The sequence below is a fragment of the Mirounga leonina genome, unplaced genomic scaffold (assembly GCF_011800145.1).
Source record: "Mirounga leonina isolate KUSES-001 unplaced genomic scaffold, KU_Mleo_1.0 Mir_260, whole genome shotgun sequence".
Lineage (NCBI taxonomy): Eukaryota > Metazoa > Chordata > Mammalia > Carnivora > Phocidae > Mirounga > Mirounga leonina.
This window is the reverse complement of record NW_023270642.1, coordinates 65924-84588: the sequence shown is the minus strand read 5'-3', so window position 1 is coordinate 84588 and position 18665 is coordinate 65924. Positions and strand designations below refer to the sequence as shown.

General features: G+C 35.5%; 1 protein-coding gene across 1 annotated transcript in view; it reads right to left on the bottom strand.

The window, feature by feature from the left end:
• The window catches only part of CCDC7 (coiled-coil domain containing 7), a 175613-nt gene that overhangs the window by 118566 nt on the left and 38382 nt on the right, over nt 1-18665 (bottom strand). The window contains exons 4-6 of the mRNA XM_035029523.1: nt 10541-10561; nt 10184-10216; nt 1497-1663 (exon numbers count right to left, since the gene is read on the bottom strand). Of these exons, the coding sequence (XP_034885414.1) occupies nt 1497-1663; nt 10184-10216; nt 10541-10561 (221 nt within the window). The remainder of the gene's footprint in view (nt 1-1496; nt 1664-10183; nt 10217-10540; nt 10562-18665) is intronic.

Below are 18665 nucleotides of genomic sequence, written 5' to 3'. Positions count from 1 at the left end.
TATCATATCACACGTGTTAGAATGGTTAAATGTAACAACACAAGGAACAACAGCTGTTGGTGAGGATGTGGAAAAAAAGGAACACTCTTGCACTGTAGGTGGGAATGCAAACTGGTGCAGCTATAGTAGAAGACAGTATGGAGGTTCATCAAAAAGTTAAAAATAGAACTATTCTATGATCCAGTAATCCCACTACTGGATATTTACCCCCCAAAAATATCAAAAAAATTCAAAAGCATACACACCAATGTTTATAGAGCATTATTTACAATAACCAAATTATGGAAGCAGCACAAGTATCCATCAACTGATGAATGGATAAAGAAGAAGTGGTACATATACACAATGGAATATTACTCAGCCACCAAAAAGAATGAGATCTTGCCATTTGCAATAACATGGATGGAGCTAGAGAATATAATGCTAATTGAAATAAGTCACTTAGCAGAAAGACAAATACCATATGATTTCACTTACATGTGGATTAAAGAAACAAAACAAACAGGCAAAAGTGGAAAAAAAGAGAGAGACAAATTAAGAAACAGATTCTTAATTACAGAGAACAAACTGATGGTTACCAGAGGGGAGGAGGATGGGAGGTTGGGTGAAAGAGGTGATGGGATTAAGGTGTGCACCTGTTGTGATGAACACCGGGTGATGTATCAACAATTCTGTTGAATCACTATATAATCACTAAATAAAAAATAACAAAAGTTGAGTAAATCAGAGATCTAATGTACAACATAGTGTTTACAGTTAACAATACTGTTGTATACTTGAAATTTGCTAAGAGAGTGGATCTGGAGTGATCTCACCACAAAAAAAAAAAAAAGTAACTGTGAGGTGGAATAAAAGTCATGAAAGGTATTCTGTGATGATAATTTATTCATCTATTTAATTTTAAGGCAGCTAAACCTCAAATATCAAAAGTGAGTGTCAACAGTTAATAGGAGTATCATTGTAGTCATAATTTGAATCTTCCATCTGTCAAAAAAAAAAGGCTTTTCTCAACTAAAAAATAGGAAATTATTCTTTGGAACATATCCCTGTCCCTTTGAAATTTTTAAAAATGCTGTTCATAAACAATTATTTAATTATATCCTAGTTTCCTATTTATTATAGAAGCTACATAATCAAACTGAGAGAAGATTTTAAACCCAGATATTCAAAGCCAGCCATGCCCAATAGAACTTTCTAACAACCACCACATTGGTTACTAGGCAGTTGAAATGTGGCTCATGTGACAGCAGAATTGATTTTTTAATTAAATTGAACTCAGTTTTAATTTTAGTAGCCACACGTGACTAGTGACTACTGATTGGACAGTGCCATTTCAAACTATTAAAAATTTCAAATAAGAGCAAGCTGACTAGACTATTTGATTTGATTTAGAAACTCTATGTGCAGTATAATATCTGAACCATTATCTTACATGCATTACTAAGTATATACCAATTCATTGTTTTGAGTTCTATTAACTCTTATATTTTACTTACTTGGCTTTAGACAATGAGGTCCTCAAGGAGTATTTAGACTGTTGTTTAAGGTGATTTTTCAGTACTTCTAGTGCTTGCACCTGCTCTACTACTTGCGCAACGTTTAAGGTGGCTCTTCTGTCAGGTGCTGGAAACTCTGCCTCTAAAAAAGTTTGATCTTTACTTATCTAAAATGATAACATTAGCCAGTTACTTAGGAAATACCCATTTTGCTCCTATACCTCAAAGAAATTTCATCATTTACCATATTTAAATAATTTTTATAATACTCTTATCTATAGCTATAATCAAATACTGATATTTTATAAATATAATTTTACAAGTAATTACCTAGCAACAGAATTACAGCTAAGTGTTGACTTTTACATGTCAAAACTCAATCCAATCTTCTGTTTAATATCTAAATATATAAGAATTTTAAGCAAGTTCAATAATAATTGAAACAGGATCAGTCTTACCTATGATAAATATGGAAAGACAGTAATTTGCTCTCAAAAGCAATACCTTCTACTAGTAACTCTCAGAAGTTAATATATAAAAGTCTATGAAACTGGCATTCCTTGGTCTGTCTGGGAAAAACTGAGACCCATTTGGGCATCTCAAGACTTTTAGAATAGACCAAGCTACAGAATAATGAGCAATCAGGAGAATCAGTAAGATACACAGAATAATATGATAGACCATAACTGATATCCTAGGTATTAAGTCTGTTTAAAGAAAGCTGAGCAAGATGAGTGCCTCCCCACTAACAAAAAAAAAAAAAAAAAAAAAAAAAAGGCACAATGAAAGAAACACAGAAATAGCCAATATGTGGAGACATAAACAAGCAGAGTAGCAATTGAGACAAAAAAAAAAAAAAAAAATTTTTTTTTTACAAAACAGCAGAGATCTACTTTTGTATATATACACTTCCAACCCTAATGATGGGAATGGAAGCTAAAAAAAAAAAAGAAGAAGAAGAAGAAGTAGTCGTCAAGACATAGGCCTAAAACCTAGCAAAGAGAAATTCTAGCAATGGGATTTAAAAGAGACTTCATTTTAGTAATGCCTACTTGAAATGGAATTAGGATATAATAGCAGGAAGTATATACTGGGCAATGAACTAGAAGTCTGAAATTGAGGGATGCAGAACAGGTGGAAGGGAAATAGGAGATGTATGGGAACTCTATGGACAAAGGCGTGATGCCAAAAAGAGGACATAATTTGGTATATCAGATATATTGCCAAATCATAAATGGAGTCTAAAAGTGATGTAGCCAGTTATCAATTTATTGCCTCTCATCTAAAAATCCATTCTTCATTGTCCTGCTTATAACAGTGGAACATTTCTCTCTTGACAGGTATCATGCTAAACTTTATTGATAGAAGGTCCTAGCCACTACAGAAAGAAGCAGCTTTCTTCCTAACTCTGTTATCTCTTTCTGCTTAATCCGAGGACACTGCATAATATACCTAGTAGAGCACACTCCAGAAAGTTTCAACAGCACCACCCCCATAGGTGTCTTCCTCACAAGGTCCCTGGCATGACTCATTCCCTTGGGCAGCTTCTCCCAGAACTTCTTAGCAAAATCTACCAGTGCAGAACCTCCCTCTGGGAAGCTTTCTAGCATACCACCCTTGTAGGCATCAAGAGGTATAGTACCTCCCTGGAAGATGGCTTTTCCCAGCACCACAGAGGACGGCTTCCCAATGTACTGCCATCATGGGCATCTTCCCAGTAAATCCCAGTTCCCACCAGCATGGCACCCCAGCAAACTTCTCTGCCACTCAGTGATGACAGCTGCTCCTTCTTCATGGGTGCAGACCTTAGCCCTGGGTGAGGAAGAGGGTAAGGAGAGGGGTATTAAGATTTGTTCCTTCCTTATTTATCCCTGGGCTCCAAGGTTGGTTCAACATCCGCAAATCAATCAATCTGATACAATACATTAACAAAAGAAAGAACAAGAATCATATGATCCTCTCAATAGATGCAGAAAAAGCATTTGACAAAGTACAGCATCCTTTCTTGATCAAAACTCTTCAGAGTATAGGGATAGGGGGTACATACCTCAATATCATAAAAGCCATCTATGAAAAACCTACAGCAAATATTATTCTCAATGGGGAAAAACTGAGAGCTTTCCCCCTAAGGTCAGGAACGCGGCAGGGATGTCCACTATCACCACTGCTATTCAACATAGTATTGGAAGTCCTAGCCACAGCAATCAGACAACAAAAAGAAATCAAAGGCATCCAAATTGGCAAAGAAGAAGTCAAACTCTCACTCTTTGCAGATGATATGATACTTTATGTGGAAAACCCAAAAGACTCCACCCCAAAACGGCTAGAACTCATACAGGAATTCAGTAAAGTGGCAGGATATAAAATCAATGCACAGAAGTCAGTGGCTTTCCTATACACCAACAAGACAGAAGAAAGAGAAATTAAGGAGTCCATCCCATTTACAATTGCACCCAAAACCATAAGATACCTAGGAATAAATCTAACCAAAGAGACAAAGGATCTATACTCAGAAAACTATAAAATATTCATGAAAGAAATTGAGGAAGACACAAAGAAATGGAAAAACATTCCATGCTCATGGATTGGAAGAACAAATATTGTGAAGATGTCAATGCTACCTAGAGCAATCTACACATTCAATGCAATCCCCATCAAAATACCATCCACTTTTTTCAAAGAAATGGAACAAATAATCCTAAAATTTGTATGGAACCAGAAAAGACCCCGCATAGCCAGAGGAATATTGAAAAAGAAAAGCAGAGCCGGCGGCATCACAATTCCGGACTTCAAGCTCTATTACAAAGCTGTCATCATCAAGACGGCATGGTACTGGCACAAAAACAGACACATAGATCAGTGGAACAGAATAGAGAGCCCAGAAATGGACCCTCAACTCTATGGTCAACTCATCTTTGACAAAGCAGGAAAGAATGTCCAATGGAACAAAGACAGTCTCTTCAACAAATGGTGTTGGGAAAATTGGATAGCCACATGCAGAAGAATGAAACTGGACCATTTCCTTACACCACACACAAAAATAGACTCCAAATGGTTGAAAGACCTCAATGTGAGACAGGAGTCCATCAAAATCCTAAAGGAGAACACAGGCAGCAACCTCTTTGACCTCAGCCGAAGCAACTTCTTCCTAGAAACATCGCCAAAGGCAAGGGAAGCAAGGGCAAAAATGAACTATTGGGACTTCATCAAGATAAAAAGCTTTTGCACAGCAAAGGAAACAGTCAACAAAACCAAAAGACAACCGACAGAATGGGAGAAGATATTTGCAAATGACATATCAGATAAAGGGCTAGTATCCAAAATTTATAAAGAACTCATCAAACTCAACACCCAAAGAACAAAGAATCCAATCAAGAAATGGGCAGAAGACATGAACAGACATTTTTCCAAAGAAGACATCCAAATGGCCAACAGACACATGAAAAAGTGCTCAATATCGCTCAGCATCAGGGAAATCCAAATCAAAACCTCAATGAGATACCACCTCACACCAGTCAGAATGGCTAAAATTAACAAGTCAGGAAACGACAGATGTTGGCGGGGATGCGGAGAAAGGGGAACCCTCCTACACTGTTGGTGGGAATGCAAGCTGGTGCAGCCACTCTGGAAAACTGTATGGAGGTTCCTCAAAAAGTTGAAAATAGAGCTACCATATGATCCAGCAATTGCACTACTGGGTATTTACCCCAAAGATACAAAAGTAGGGATCCGAAGGGGTACGTGCACCCCGATGTTTATAGCAGCAATGTCCACAATAGCCAAACTGTGGAAAGAGCCAAGATGTCCATCGACAGATGACTGGATAAAGAAGAAGTGGTATATATATACAATGGAATATTATGCAGCCATCAAAAGGAATGAGATCTTGCCATTTGCAATGACGTGGATGGAACTGGAGGGTATTATGTTGAGTGAAATAAGTCAAAAAGAGAAAGACATGTATCATATGATCTCACTGATATGAGGAATTCTTAATCGCAGGAATCAAACTGAGGGTTGTTGGAGTGGGGGGTGGGGTGGAGGGATGGGGTGACTGGGTGATAGACACTGGGGAGGGTATGTGCTCTGGTAAGCGCTGTGAATTGTGCAAGACTGTTGAATCTCAGATCTGTACCTCTGAAACAAATAATGCAATATATGTTAAGAAAAAAAAAAAGAAGAAGAAGAAGGTAGCGGGAGGGGAAGAATGAAGCGGGGGAAATCGGAGGGGTAGACGAACCATGAGAGACGATGGACTCTGAAAAACAAACAGGGCTCTAGAGGGGAGGGGGGTGGGAGGATGGGTCAGCCTGGTGGTGGGTATTGAGGAGGGCACATTCTGCATGGAGCACTGGGTGTTGTGCACAAACAATGAATCATGGAACAATTCATCTAAAACTAATGATGTAATGTATGGGGATTAACATAAGAATAAAAAAAAAAAAAGATTTGTTCCTTCCTTAAGTACTATGCTTCCATCCCATCATTAGAGGCTGCTCTTTATACTTTCTATCCTGTATTCTTTAGAGTTGTCTTTATCACTTATTCTCCTGTTATAATAATTCTTTATATTAAACTTTTCCTATTCAGATTACTGTGTAGTTTTTATCTTTTGATCAGTCCCTAAGTGATACATTATATTTCCCATTAGGAATTCAATTTAAACTTAAGTCCTTTCTGGGAGAAGAGATGATGTCACAGAACTAAAGGAATATGGAATAGACAATGATTTTATAGGCTATAAGATTTCATCAAAGAGAAATACTGGGCACAGGTTCCAGCAGAACAACTCTGAAGCTCATAGGCTACATGCTTATCCTACATTTCTCTGCTATGGCTCACCATACATTATGAAGGCTTCCACATGTATCTTGTTAATGCAACAAGACCACAAGCATATAAACCAGCATGTGCTAACAATAAAATGTGTCAGCAATAGATATGAGATTATTCCACAATTGTCAAATGTTAGTGTACATAATAATCCTCTAAAAATCCTATTAAAAAGTGGATTCCTAACCTATATACACACAAGAAAACTTTAATTCAGTAAGTCTGACTTGGAGTTCTGAAATGTGCATTTGTAACAGGTATCTTGGGTGATATTTAAACATAATCCATCAAATATATTTTAAGAAACACTCATCAAAAGGCAGAAGATAATACATTTTGGCAATGTATCTGATACACCAAATTAAGTGATTATTCAAAAGAATTAATTATGGATATAAAAACTAAAAAATTTAGAATTCCAGATCAGAAGTTTAGTTGTATACTGAAGATTCCTCTTGATGAACATGAATGCATAAATCAGTATGTCAGGAATACCAGAAATTATGGTAACTGGCACTAAGAGAATAGATACAGAGTAGATACAGAGAAAAATAGACACATATGACAGCTATTTAGGTTATAAAATCAAAAGGACTCAGGAATGTACTGAATATTAGGAAATTGAGTTGTCAAGGTAAATCACCACACTTCTGGTTTACCCAAATGGATAAATACTACTACCATTCACTGAGATAGGGAATACTGGAGGAGGTATAAGTTTAGGGGTAAAAAATTCTTGGCTTTGACTCTTTGGGCTTGAGGTGAAATAGTCTAGAGGAGTTCAGAGGACAGTTTTGAGCAAGAGGTGTATATTTCTAAATTATCAGTATAAAGGTAATACTTAAATAGAAAAACTGGTTGAGGTTGCCTAGGGGGAGAAGTTCAGAGTAAAGAAAAAAAAGGAAGGCACAGAATGAAATCTCGAAGCACTCCAATATTTACTGGTTAGAAAAGGAAGGTGACTCTACAAAGTAAACAGCTAAAGGGGTAAGACAATAGCCAGGAAAGTGTAATTCACAAAAGCCAAAGAAATAGTGTTTTAAAAATGAGGAAATGATCAACAGTGTCAACTATGGCTGAGGTAAAGAAAATTGCCTATTGAATTTCACAGTATAAAAATTGCAGAGAACCATACAGAATGTTTTCTTTGTTATGGAGAGAGAATCCGGTCTGGGTAGGCTGAGAATGCTTTGGAAGTAAGAAGAGTATATACAATAAATTGATATCAAAAAAAATTAGTTCTGAACCAGTAAAGTATAGCCCTTAGCTGAACTGTTAAATTTTTATAGAAAATCCATAGACAATTCCAATTGTTTTGATAGCCCTAGTTGGCCCAGATTAACCTCCTCACTAAGTGCCAGTTTTTATAAAAAAAAAAAAAAAAAAAAAAAACTCAACTAGTTTCATTGTTCCTAAACTGTCTGCAAGGCTTTTCTCTCCTTTTTAAAAATTTTTTTAAAAGATTTTATTTATTTATTTATTTATTTATTTATTTATTTATTTATTTGAGAGAGAGAACAGGAGCAAGGAGAGGGGCAGAGGGAGAGGGAGAAGCAGGTTCCCTGCTGAGTGGGGAGCCGGACAAGGGTTGGATCCCAGAACCTTGAGATCATCACCTGAGCTGAAGGCAGACACTTAATGAACTGAGCCACCCAGGTGCCCCTTCTCTCCTTTCTTTTATAAATCTTGGGTTTTGCCTTTATTCTCCAACAATAATCTAACAACTATTTTCCTCGTGATTTGCATACAAAATAGTTTTTAAAAGTTGATTATGAACGGCAAAAGAGAAACAGGCCTGTAACTGTAGGGATTGTGGCATCAAATGAGAAAGATATGAGCATATTTAAAACCTGAAAGGAATGACACAATTTATTAGGAAAAGTTTAATATACAAGAATGATTAATCAAATTTCTTAAGATCCAAAACAAGTAAAAGAATGAGTTTTATGTAGGAAGAGGAATAATATCTGTTTAACAAAGGAAAGGAGTATAGAATGAGCATGGATATAAATAAATTTTTATTTGATAGCAGAAAATGAAGGAGTTCTAGCTGATGGCTTGTATTTTCAAGCATTTTAAGTGACTGGCTGACAGTGAAAATGAAAATGGGACAGAGGGAATGTGGGTTTGAGATGATAGATGAAAAGGATTGAAATTCATTTTGGAAATACAAAGGAATTGCCAGGCAGTATTTGGAATAATTATGTCTGAATAACTGTGTCACTTCATCAGTGTTTCACAGCTAAGCTAAAGGCCCAAAGAGTAAATAATTGCATTTATTCAAGGTTAAATTTTGTTAAATGTGTGCAATGAAAAAAGCAAGAGGTAAAGGAGAGTAGGAAGTTAAGAAATTCACTGTTATTAAGTACATATTCTCCAAGCTTAAAAGAAAAATGAGTAAAAAACCTACAGGAAGGTTAAGAAATGAATGCACTAGTGGTCTTGATAAAGTCAAAGAGTGGCCAGAATAGTATTTAAATAATAACTGATAAGATAGAAATTTGTAGCTCAAGAATAAGTTGCCTGAATTAGTGATTTTTAAAATAGAGCAATTTGGTTAATGATAAGGTCTAGAGTATGACAGGAAGTGAGGGTCAAAGGTAAAGAAAGACACTAGTTCTGGGGAGATGAGTCAAGGAACTGAGAAGCTAGGATTTGGGGTGGGTCTTCACACTGACAGGACTAAGAATAAAAAGAGGAAAGTGAGACAAATCCATGAATAAAATAGAATAAAAAGAAGTTGGTAGATGAAAGTAAGAAGGCAGAAGGCAAGCTAGACTGTTCAAGCTGCAAAGTATGCATTTTACAAGAGGGGAGAACAGTGGACTTCACCTCAGTTCTCCATCTGTGGAAAGATAATGATCAATCTACCATAGTCAAAGAAGAACTACTTAACACTCTTCCAATGTCAACCATATCTATCCTAAAGCAAATAGTATACAGTCCATAAAAGTCTACTCTGGAGCCAAAGGTAAAATAATAAGAGGGTACTAGGAGATAGTTACAATTTCTATCTTTACTTTTTAATTTTACATCCCAAATAAATGAACCTATTTAATTTAAAGTACCTGGGATTCAAGAGTGTTTAATTGGACTAAACCATAAGTATAACCAAGGGAGAACAAGAATCATTCTATAAATCACTGAGGCTACCCTAGAAATCATTCTGCTATATTAACAGCATAAAGTCTTTCCCAAAATAGAATTAAAAACCCTTAAGGTTAGAGACCACTAGCTTTCAAAATGGTCATAAAACATCTGAAAATCTAAAGTACAAAAAAGAAATCATTAAAATAACATTAAGTTTAAAGAAAACCAATATATAATTTTATAAGTAAGTAGATTATATTATACATGCTTTTTAATTTTTTTTAATTTTTTTTTAAAGATTTTATTTCTTTATTTGACAGAGACAGACACAGCGAGAGAGGGAACACAAGCAGGGGGAGTGGGACAGGGAGAAGCAGGCTTCCCACAGAGCAGGGAGCCCAATGCGGGGCTCGATCCCAGGACCGGGGATCATGACCTGAGCGGAAGGCAGACGCTTAACGACTGAGCCACCCAGGCACCCCTATACATGCTTTTTTAAATACAGGAGAAATGTTTAAATTGATAAGTTTTGTCTTGTCACTTACTCTTCTATGTAAATTAGGAAAGAATAATTTAATTTTAGGAGAAACAATGTGTCAAACTCAGAGAATTCCAGATACATGCAGGAATGTAGTGTGTAATCACTGAGAAACATTTTGTTCTACCCATTTATTCCTTCTCTATCTAAATGAAAAGATTATAAACAATGATTATTCAAAATTTTAATATCAATTTAATTCACAATTAAGAAATGTTATACTTACCTCTTCCATCTGATTGACCTGTCGCTGAAACCACTTTAAAAAAAAAAGGAATACTTATTGTCAAGTTATTCAAACATATAGATACATGAGTGCATTTGTGTGTGTGTATGTGTGTGTGTGTGTGTGTGTGTGTTGTGTCTTCATCTATCAAATGTTAGCCCTGAACCAAACATCATTATCCTAGGGTTCAGAATGGGCCTAATGCAACATACAACTCAAACATAACATTTTTAAATATGTATAGTAGCAAGTTTGGGAATTCTTTTTACTTCCTCAAAACTTAGAAACCTCTTCTTCATTAATATGTATTTCTGTATTAAATGTTAGTAGGTTTAAACTGCAATATATTGAACATACCTTAAAAAGAGATTCCAAAATCTGGAAAATAAAGTTTTAATTAAAACATTTAAAAAATTCTTCACAGTGTATGATGTAATAAGTCTCTATAATTCTCAATCAGAAAAATGCACAAATTACAACTATAACTCTATAATCCAAAATCATAATGTTTATAATTACAGATATAGTTTTTAGTATATCTTGCATAGACAATTCTAGAAAAATTTCCACCTTTATAGATCTATATTAGGATACCCCAAAATAATTCACATATATGATTTCATATATTTTCTTAATACAGATAAGGAAAAAATTAAGATTCCTCTTGGAAGAGATTTTTTTCATATAGCAGAGAATATAGTAATGAAAAGCATTATCATAAGAACATTATCTCTTCAATAGGACTTTGCTCTGATAACGGGCCTAAAAATCAAGATATAAAATATTATACTACTACTTCATATTTTTTTTAAAGATTTTTTATTTATTTATTTGAGAGAGAGAGAATGAGAGAGAGTGAGTACATGAGAGGGGGGAGGGTCAGAGGGAGAAGCAGGCTCCCTGACGAGCAGGGAGCCTGATGCGGGACTCGATCCCGGGACTCCAGGATCATGACCTGAACTGAAGGCAGTCGCTTAACCAACTGAGCCACCCAGGCACCCCACTACTTGATATTTTTGACTGAAAATGCAAGGAACAGGTTTGGGAGATTGTGACAGAAACTGAATATCCAAAATGAATCATACAATCCAAAATACCAATATTTAACACTTAGAAAATGTAATGTTAAAATGATTATGTTTGCCACACAAAATAAAAGCCCATTCTATCATATCCAGATAAGAGTTTTTAATCACTTTGGTAAAGAAAAATATTACTACATTCATTCAGGCAGTAAAAAAAAAGTTACTTAACTAAAAAATCAGGCTAGTCTAAAATTCCTCTTCTGTCACACTAACTCTAAATCAATAGTTCAAAAATTGTGGTCCCACAATCAAAAGCATCAGCATCACCCAAACAAAGATATTCATTGGCAATGTAAATTCCTAGGCCCTACCCCAGTCAACGGAATCAAAAACTCTGGGAGTAGGGCCAGCAATTTGTATTTTAACTAGCCCTCCAATTGATTCCACTGCACGCTAAAGTTTGAGAATCACTGTGCTAAGTGATAAGAAATCAGAAATCTAAGCAAAAAGGGCTGAGATCATCAAGAAAACATACCAAAGTAAATAAATATCCAAGTCTGAAGGAAAATATTTTCAGCTACATAAGGATTTAGAAACTAATGTTCACTGAGGCATACTACCTTGTAATAAACTCATTCTTCCCACTATCAAAAGAGATTCTAAGGTTCTCAAAACCTCTTTTCCTATCTCAGAAGATGATGGGAAACCATCATATATCAATTCATCCACTCATTAGAGCCAGAGTTCAACAACTAAACTACTAAAAGCCTGGAGAACAAAGGCTTCCTCAACTACTGAGACATCAGTTCTAGTAATGTTAAATCTAGTATATGTGCTGCTGAAGTGAGCACTAGTAATGTTAAATCTAGAACATTACTGATAAAAGTGGAAACAGACCAGAACTGAGAAAATCAATTTTAGGCAAACACTAAATAGAAAGAGAAAATTCTATGAAAATATGGAAGAATATATATAAAGTTCCCCAGGAAAATATTAAACTTCCAACTCTAATTTTAAAGATATTATCATGTAAGTGTGAAGCCAAGATAAAACTATTTTCAGAAATTCAAAGGCTCAGAAATGTTTTCACCACACATTCTAACCTAGCAAACAAAAACAAAATTTATTCTTAGAAAAGTAAACACATGAAAAAACTATAGGCAAAGTAACCAATAAATACCCTCCTCTTATTGTTTCAACTTTTTATTTAAATTCCAATCAGTTAGCATATAGGGTGATATTAGTTTCATGAGTAGAATTCAGTGATTCATCACGAACATATAACACCCAGTGCTCATCACAAGTGCCCTCCTTAATACCCATCACCCATTTAACCCATCCCCCGCCCACCGCCCCTCCAGTAACCCTCAGTTTGTTCTCTACAGTTAAGAATCTGCTTTAAGGGCGCCTGGGTGGCTCAGATGGTTGAGTGTCTGCCTTCGGCTCAGGTCATGATCCCAGGGTCCTGGGATCGAGTCCCGCATCGGGCTCTCTGCTCCTTGGGAGCCTGCTTCTCCCTCTGCCTCTCTCTCTCTCTGTCTCTCATGAATAAATAAATAAAAATCTTTAAAAAAAAAAAAAAAGAATCTGTTTTAAGGTTTACCTCTTTTTTCCCCTATGTTCATCTGTTTCATTTCTTAAATTCCACATATGAGTAAAATCATACGGTATTTGTCTTTCTCTGACTCACTTATTTCACTTAGCATAATACACTCTAGCTCCATCCACGTTGCTGCAAATGACAAGATTTCACTATTTTTAATGACGGAGTAACATCCCATTGTGTATATATACCACGACTTCTTTATGCATTCATCAGTAAATGGATATTTGGGCTCTTTCCATAATTTGGCTATTGTTGATAATGCTGCTGTAACATAAACATCAGGGTACATGTCTCCCCCACTTTGGATTAATATTTTTTTATTCTTTGAATAAATACCAAGTAGTGCAATTGTTAGATCGTAGGGTAGTTTTATTTTTAACTTTCTGATGAACTTCCATACTGTTTTGCAGAGAGGCTGCACCAGTCTGCATTCCCACCAACAGTGTAAGAGGGTTCTCCTTTCTCCACATCCTCACCAACATCTGTTGTTTCCTGTGTTGTTAATTTTAGCCATTCTGACAGGTGTGAGGTGATATTCATTGTAGTTTTAATTTGTATTTCCCTGATGATAAGTGATGTTGAGCATTTTTTCATGTGTCTGTTAGCCATCTGAGTAAATACCCCACTCTTAAAAAGAATTGTGGCTAATGGGGCTGGCACTCAATGCCACTGTCATAAAAGACTTCCTAATGAGAAGATGGCATAATATTTTTTAAAGTGAAATAATAACCTGTAACCAAAATTCCAGATAGGCATATTGTGTCACTGAAGCCGAGAGAAGTCCTGAAGGACTGGCAGCTTTTGCCTTTGTTTCATCTAGCTCAAAACTCTCTCAAGGCAAAAAACAAACAAAGCAAAACAAAAACAAAAGAACAAAAACCCAGCTAAGTAGAGGGCATTCCTCAACATTGAAAGGCAAATAAACAAGCTACAGCTCCCTGAGAAAAAGATTGCCTTTGTGACAAATAATATACATGTCAACAGCCTAAAAGAAAAAGCTGGGTAAAGAGTTACTTTGGAAACTAGGGATTTTGAAAAGATCCCATATATAAGGGGGAATCTAGTAAGCCATGCACTTGCCCAGGCCAAGACTCATGCTCAGAAAAATATCTGAATGAACATTAAACTTCCACCTTTGGCTTATCTTTATCTCAGAGCAAGCAGAAAATGAAGGCTAACTCAAGATTTGTAAACAGCCTGGCTAAGCTTTGAAGGAGTGCCCCAACACAGAGCCAATCTTAAAGGAACAGGAAAATTTTTTTCTCCTTTTCTTCTTTATTTATTTATTTTTTGTGTGACTCAAGGCATTTAAGGAAATCTTTCTCAAATCCACCAGCTGACCACAAGCAACAGGAACAGAGGCCTGAGAGACAAAATATTTAATCAAGGAATACAGACTTTCAAAATAAATAGACTTCTGGTTTCCAATCCAGCATTCAAGGAGCCTGGATCTTTTGTTTATCTTTTTAAAGAACCAGCTCTTGATCTTTTACTTTATTAAAAGTCTTTTTATTTTTTTGTGTTCTGATCTTTATTAGCTTTTCTTCCTTCTATTAACCTTGGGCTTTGTTCTTTTTCTGGTTCATTTAGGTGTCAGGTTAGATTGCTTATTTGAACTTTCTCTTGTTTCTTGAGGTAGGCCTGTGTTGCTATGTATCTCTCTATTAAGATAAACACAATTGATAACCCTTAGCCAAATTCATCAAGGAAGAAAAGAAAAAAACTCAAATAAATAAATTCAGAAAGAAAAGAGAAGAATCAACTTACACCACAGAAATAGAACAGAAAATAAGAGAATACTATGAAAAATTATATGTCAGCAAACTGGACAACCTAGAAGAAATGAATAAAATCCTAGAAATATACAATCTTCTAAAACTGAATCAGGAAGAGACAGAAAATCTGAAGACCAATTACTACTAATGAAATTGAATTGGTAATCAAAAACTTCCCAAAAATAAAAGTCCAGGACCAGATGGATTCATAGGTGAATTCTGACACCCATTTAAAGAAGAGTTACTACCTATTCTCAAACTATTCCAAAAAATCAGAAGAAAAAGGAAAGTTTCCAAATTCATTGTACAAGGCCAGCATTACCCTAATACCAAAATCAGACAAAGACACCACAAAAAAAGAAAACTATAGGCCAATACCATTGATGAACATAGATGTAAAAATCCTTAACAAAATATAGGCAAACCACGTTCAACAATACATTAAAAGGATCATTCACTACGATCAAGAGGGATTTATTCTGGGGCGCCTCGGTGGCTCAGATGGTTAAGTGTCTGACTTTGGCTCAGGTCATGATCTCAGGGTCCTGGGATCAAGCCCAGTGTTAGGCTCCTTGCTCAGCAGGGAGTATGCTTGTCCCTCTCCCTTGCTCTCTGCCCCTCCCCCACTCATGTGTGCTCTCTCTGTCTCTCAAATAAATAAAATCTTTTTTTAAAAAAGAGAGATTTATCCTGAGGGGGCAAGGATGGTTTAATATTCACAAATCAATGTGATACATCATATCAACAAAAAAGATTAAAAATCATATGATCATCTCAATAAATGCAGAAACAGCATTTGACATAATTCAACAGCCATTCTTGATAAAAATTCTCAAGAAAGTGGGTTTAGCAGAAACATACATCAACATAACAAAAGCCATATTAAAAAAACACACAGCTAACATCATATCCAATGGGGAAAAAAAATAGAGCTTTCCCCCTAAGGTCAGGAATAAGACAGGATGTCTACTCTCACCACTATTAATTAATTCAACATAGTACTAGAAGTCCTAGCTACACCATTCAGGCAAGAAAAATAAATAAAAAGCATCCATATTGGTAAGGAAGAAGTTAAACTGTTGTTATTTGCAAATGGCCTAATACTATATATAGAAAACCCTGAACTAGTAGAACTATTAGAAATAATAAATGAATTCAGTAACATTGCAGAATATAAAATTAATATTCAGAAATCTGTTGCATTTCTAGCAAGATAGGAGAAGGAGAAATTAAGAGAACAATTCTATTTACAATTACACCAAAAGAAATTAAATACCTAGGGATAAATATAACAAAGGTGGTGAAAGACCTGTACTCTGAAAACCATAAAACACTGATGAAATAAGTGGAAGATAACACAAATGGAAAGATATTCCATGCTCACGGATTGAAAGAATACTGTTAAAATGTCCATATTACCCAAGGCAATCTACAGCTTTAATGCAGTCCCTATCAAAATAGCAATGGCATTTTCACAGAACTAGAACAAACGGTCCTAAAATTTGTATGGAACCACAAAGACCCCAAATAGCCAAAGCAATCTTGAAAAAGAAAAACAAAGCTGGAGGTAGCAGAATTCCAGATTTCAAGATATACTACAAAGCTGTAATAATGAAAACAGTATGGTACTGGCACAAAAATAGACTCATAGATCAATAGAACAAAATAGAAAATCCAGAAATAAACCCATGCTTGTATAGTCAGTTAATCTACAACAAAGAAGGCAAAAATATACAATGGGGAAAAAACACTCCCTTTGATAAATGGTGCTAGGAAAACTGGACAGCTATATGCAAAAGGATGAACCTGGACCATTCTATACCATACATAAAAATAAACTAAAAATGGATTAAATACCTAAATGTGAGACCTGAAACCATAAAAATCCTAGAAGAGCACACAGACACTATTTTTTTTTTTTTCACACTGACCATAGCAACTTTTTTCTGGCTAGGTCTCCTAAGGAAAGAGAAACAAAAGCAAAATAAACTATTAGGATTACATCAAAATAAAAAGCTTTTGCATAGTAAATGAACCACCAACAAAACAAAAAAGCAATATACTGAATGCGAGAAGATACTTGCAAATGATGTATCTCATAAGGGGCTAACATCCAAAATATACAAAGAACTACATAACTCAAAACCAAAAAAAGAAAAGAAATAAAAACACAATCCAATTAAAAAATGGGCAGAGGACTTGAAGAGACATTTTTCCAAAGAAGACATATAGATAGCCAATAGATACATGTAAAGATGCTCAACATTATCAGGGAAATGCAAATCAAAAGCACAATGACATATCACCTCAGCTATCAGAATGGCTAGTACCAAAAAGATAAGTAACTACAAATGTAGGCAAGGATGTAGAGAAAAGGGAACTCTTGTATACTGTTGGTGGGAATGTAAGCTGATGCAACTGTTGTGGAAAACAGTATGGAGATTCCTCAAACAAACTAAATTTAGAAATGCCAGTCTCTGGTTTTGATTGAAGAATTTAATCTATATTTATTTAATTTATATTATATTAATATATATAATTTAATCTATATTTAATCTATATTTATTTATTTTTAAAGATTTGATTTATTTATTTAAGAGAGAGCATGAGTGCGGGGGAAGGGCAGAGAGAGAGGGAGAAGCAGACTCCCTGCTGAGCAGGGAGCCTGATGTGGGGCTCCAGGACCCTGGGATCATGACCTGAGCTGAAGGCAGACAGACACTTAACTGACTGAGCCACCCAGGCTCACCTTACCCTATATTTAATGTAACTACCTCCCTGGAATGATTTATTTCTGCCAATTTGTTATTTTTCTATAGATCATACTATTTTAAAACTATTAAAACTATTTAAAACTATTTTAAAAACTCATTTCCTCGGGTGCCTGGGTGGCTCAGTTGGTTAAGCGACTGCCTTCAGCTCAGGTCATGATCCTGGAGTCCCGGGATTGAGTCCCGCATCAGGCTCTCTGCTGGGCAGGGAGTCTGCTTCTCCCTCTGACCCTCCCCCCTCTCATGCTCTCTGTCTTTCATTCTCTCTCTCTCAAATAAATAAATAAAATCTTTAAAAAAATAAAAAAATGAAATAAAATAAAAACTCATTTCCTCGGGCGCCTGGGTGGGGCTCAGTTGGTTAAGCGACTGCCTTCGGCTCAGGTCATGATCCTGGAGTCCCGGGATCGAGTCCCGCATTGGGCTCCCTGCTTGGCGGGGAGTCTGCTTCTCCCTCTGACCCTCCTCCCTCTCATGCTCTCTGTCTCTCATTCTCTCTCTCTCAAATAAATAAATAAAATCTTAAAAAAAAAAAAAAACCAACTCATTTCCTCTATTAATTCCTTTTGTTTGGTTTAACTTTTTGTAGCATACTCTTTTGATTCCTTTCTCATTTCCCTTTTTATATATTTTTAAATTATTTATTAGTAGTTACCTTAGGGTTACAATGAATATCATGAACCTTTGATAGTATAGTTTGAATTGCTGCTAATTTAACTTCAAAATGACACATCTCTGTTCCTATACAGTTTCATCCTCCCTTTCTGTCATAAATTAGAACTTTATACATTGTGTGCTCATTAACATAGACTTATAATTACTTATGTTTTATGCTTTATATTGTATTGAAAAAAGTATTCAAAAACCAAAAATACATTATTTTTTGTATTTTTTATTTAACTACATAGTTACTTCCTTTTTTTTTATTTCAATATATTTGACACACAATATTACATTAGTATCAAGTATACAACACAGTGAAGGGATTCAACAACTCTGTAACTTATGCTATGCAAGTATAGCTACCATCTATCACCATCCAATGCTATGCCAATGCCATTGGTTATATTCCCCACACTACACCTTTCATTCCCATAATTTATTCATTCCATAGTTGGAAGCCTGTATCTCCTATTCCCCTTCACCCATTTTGTCTATCGGCTACCTTCTGCTCTCTGGCAATCATCAGTTTCTTCTCTGTATTTATAGATCTGATTCTGCTTTTTGTTTATTCATTTGGTTTTTTAGTTTCCACATATAAGTGAAATCATACAGTATTTGTCTTTTTCTGACTTATTTTACTTA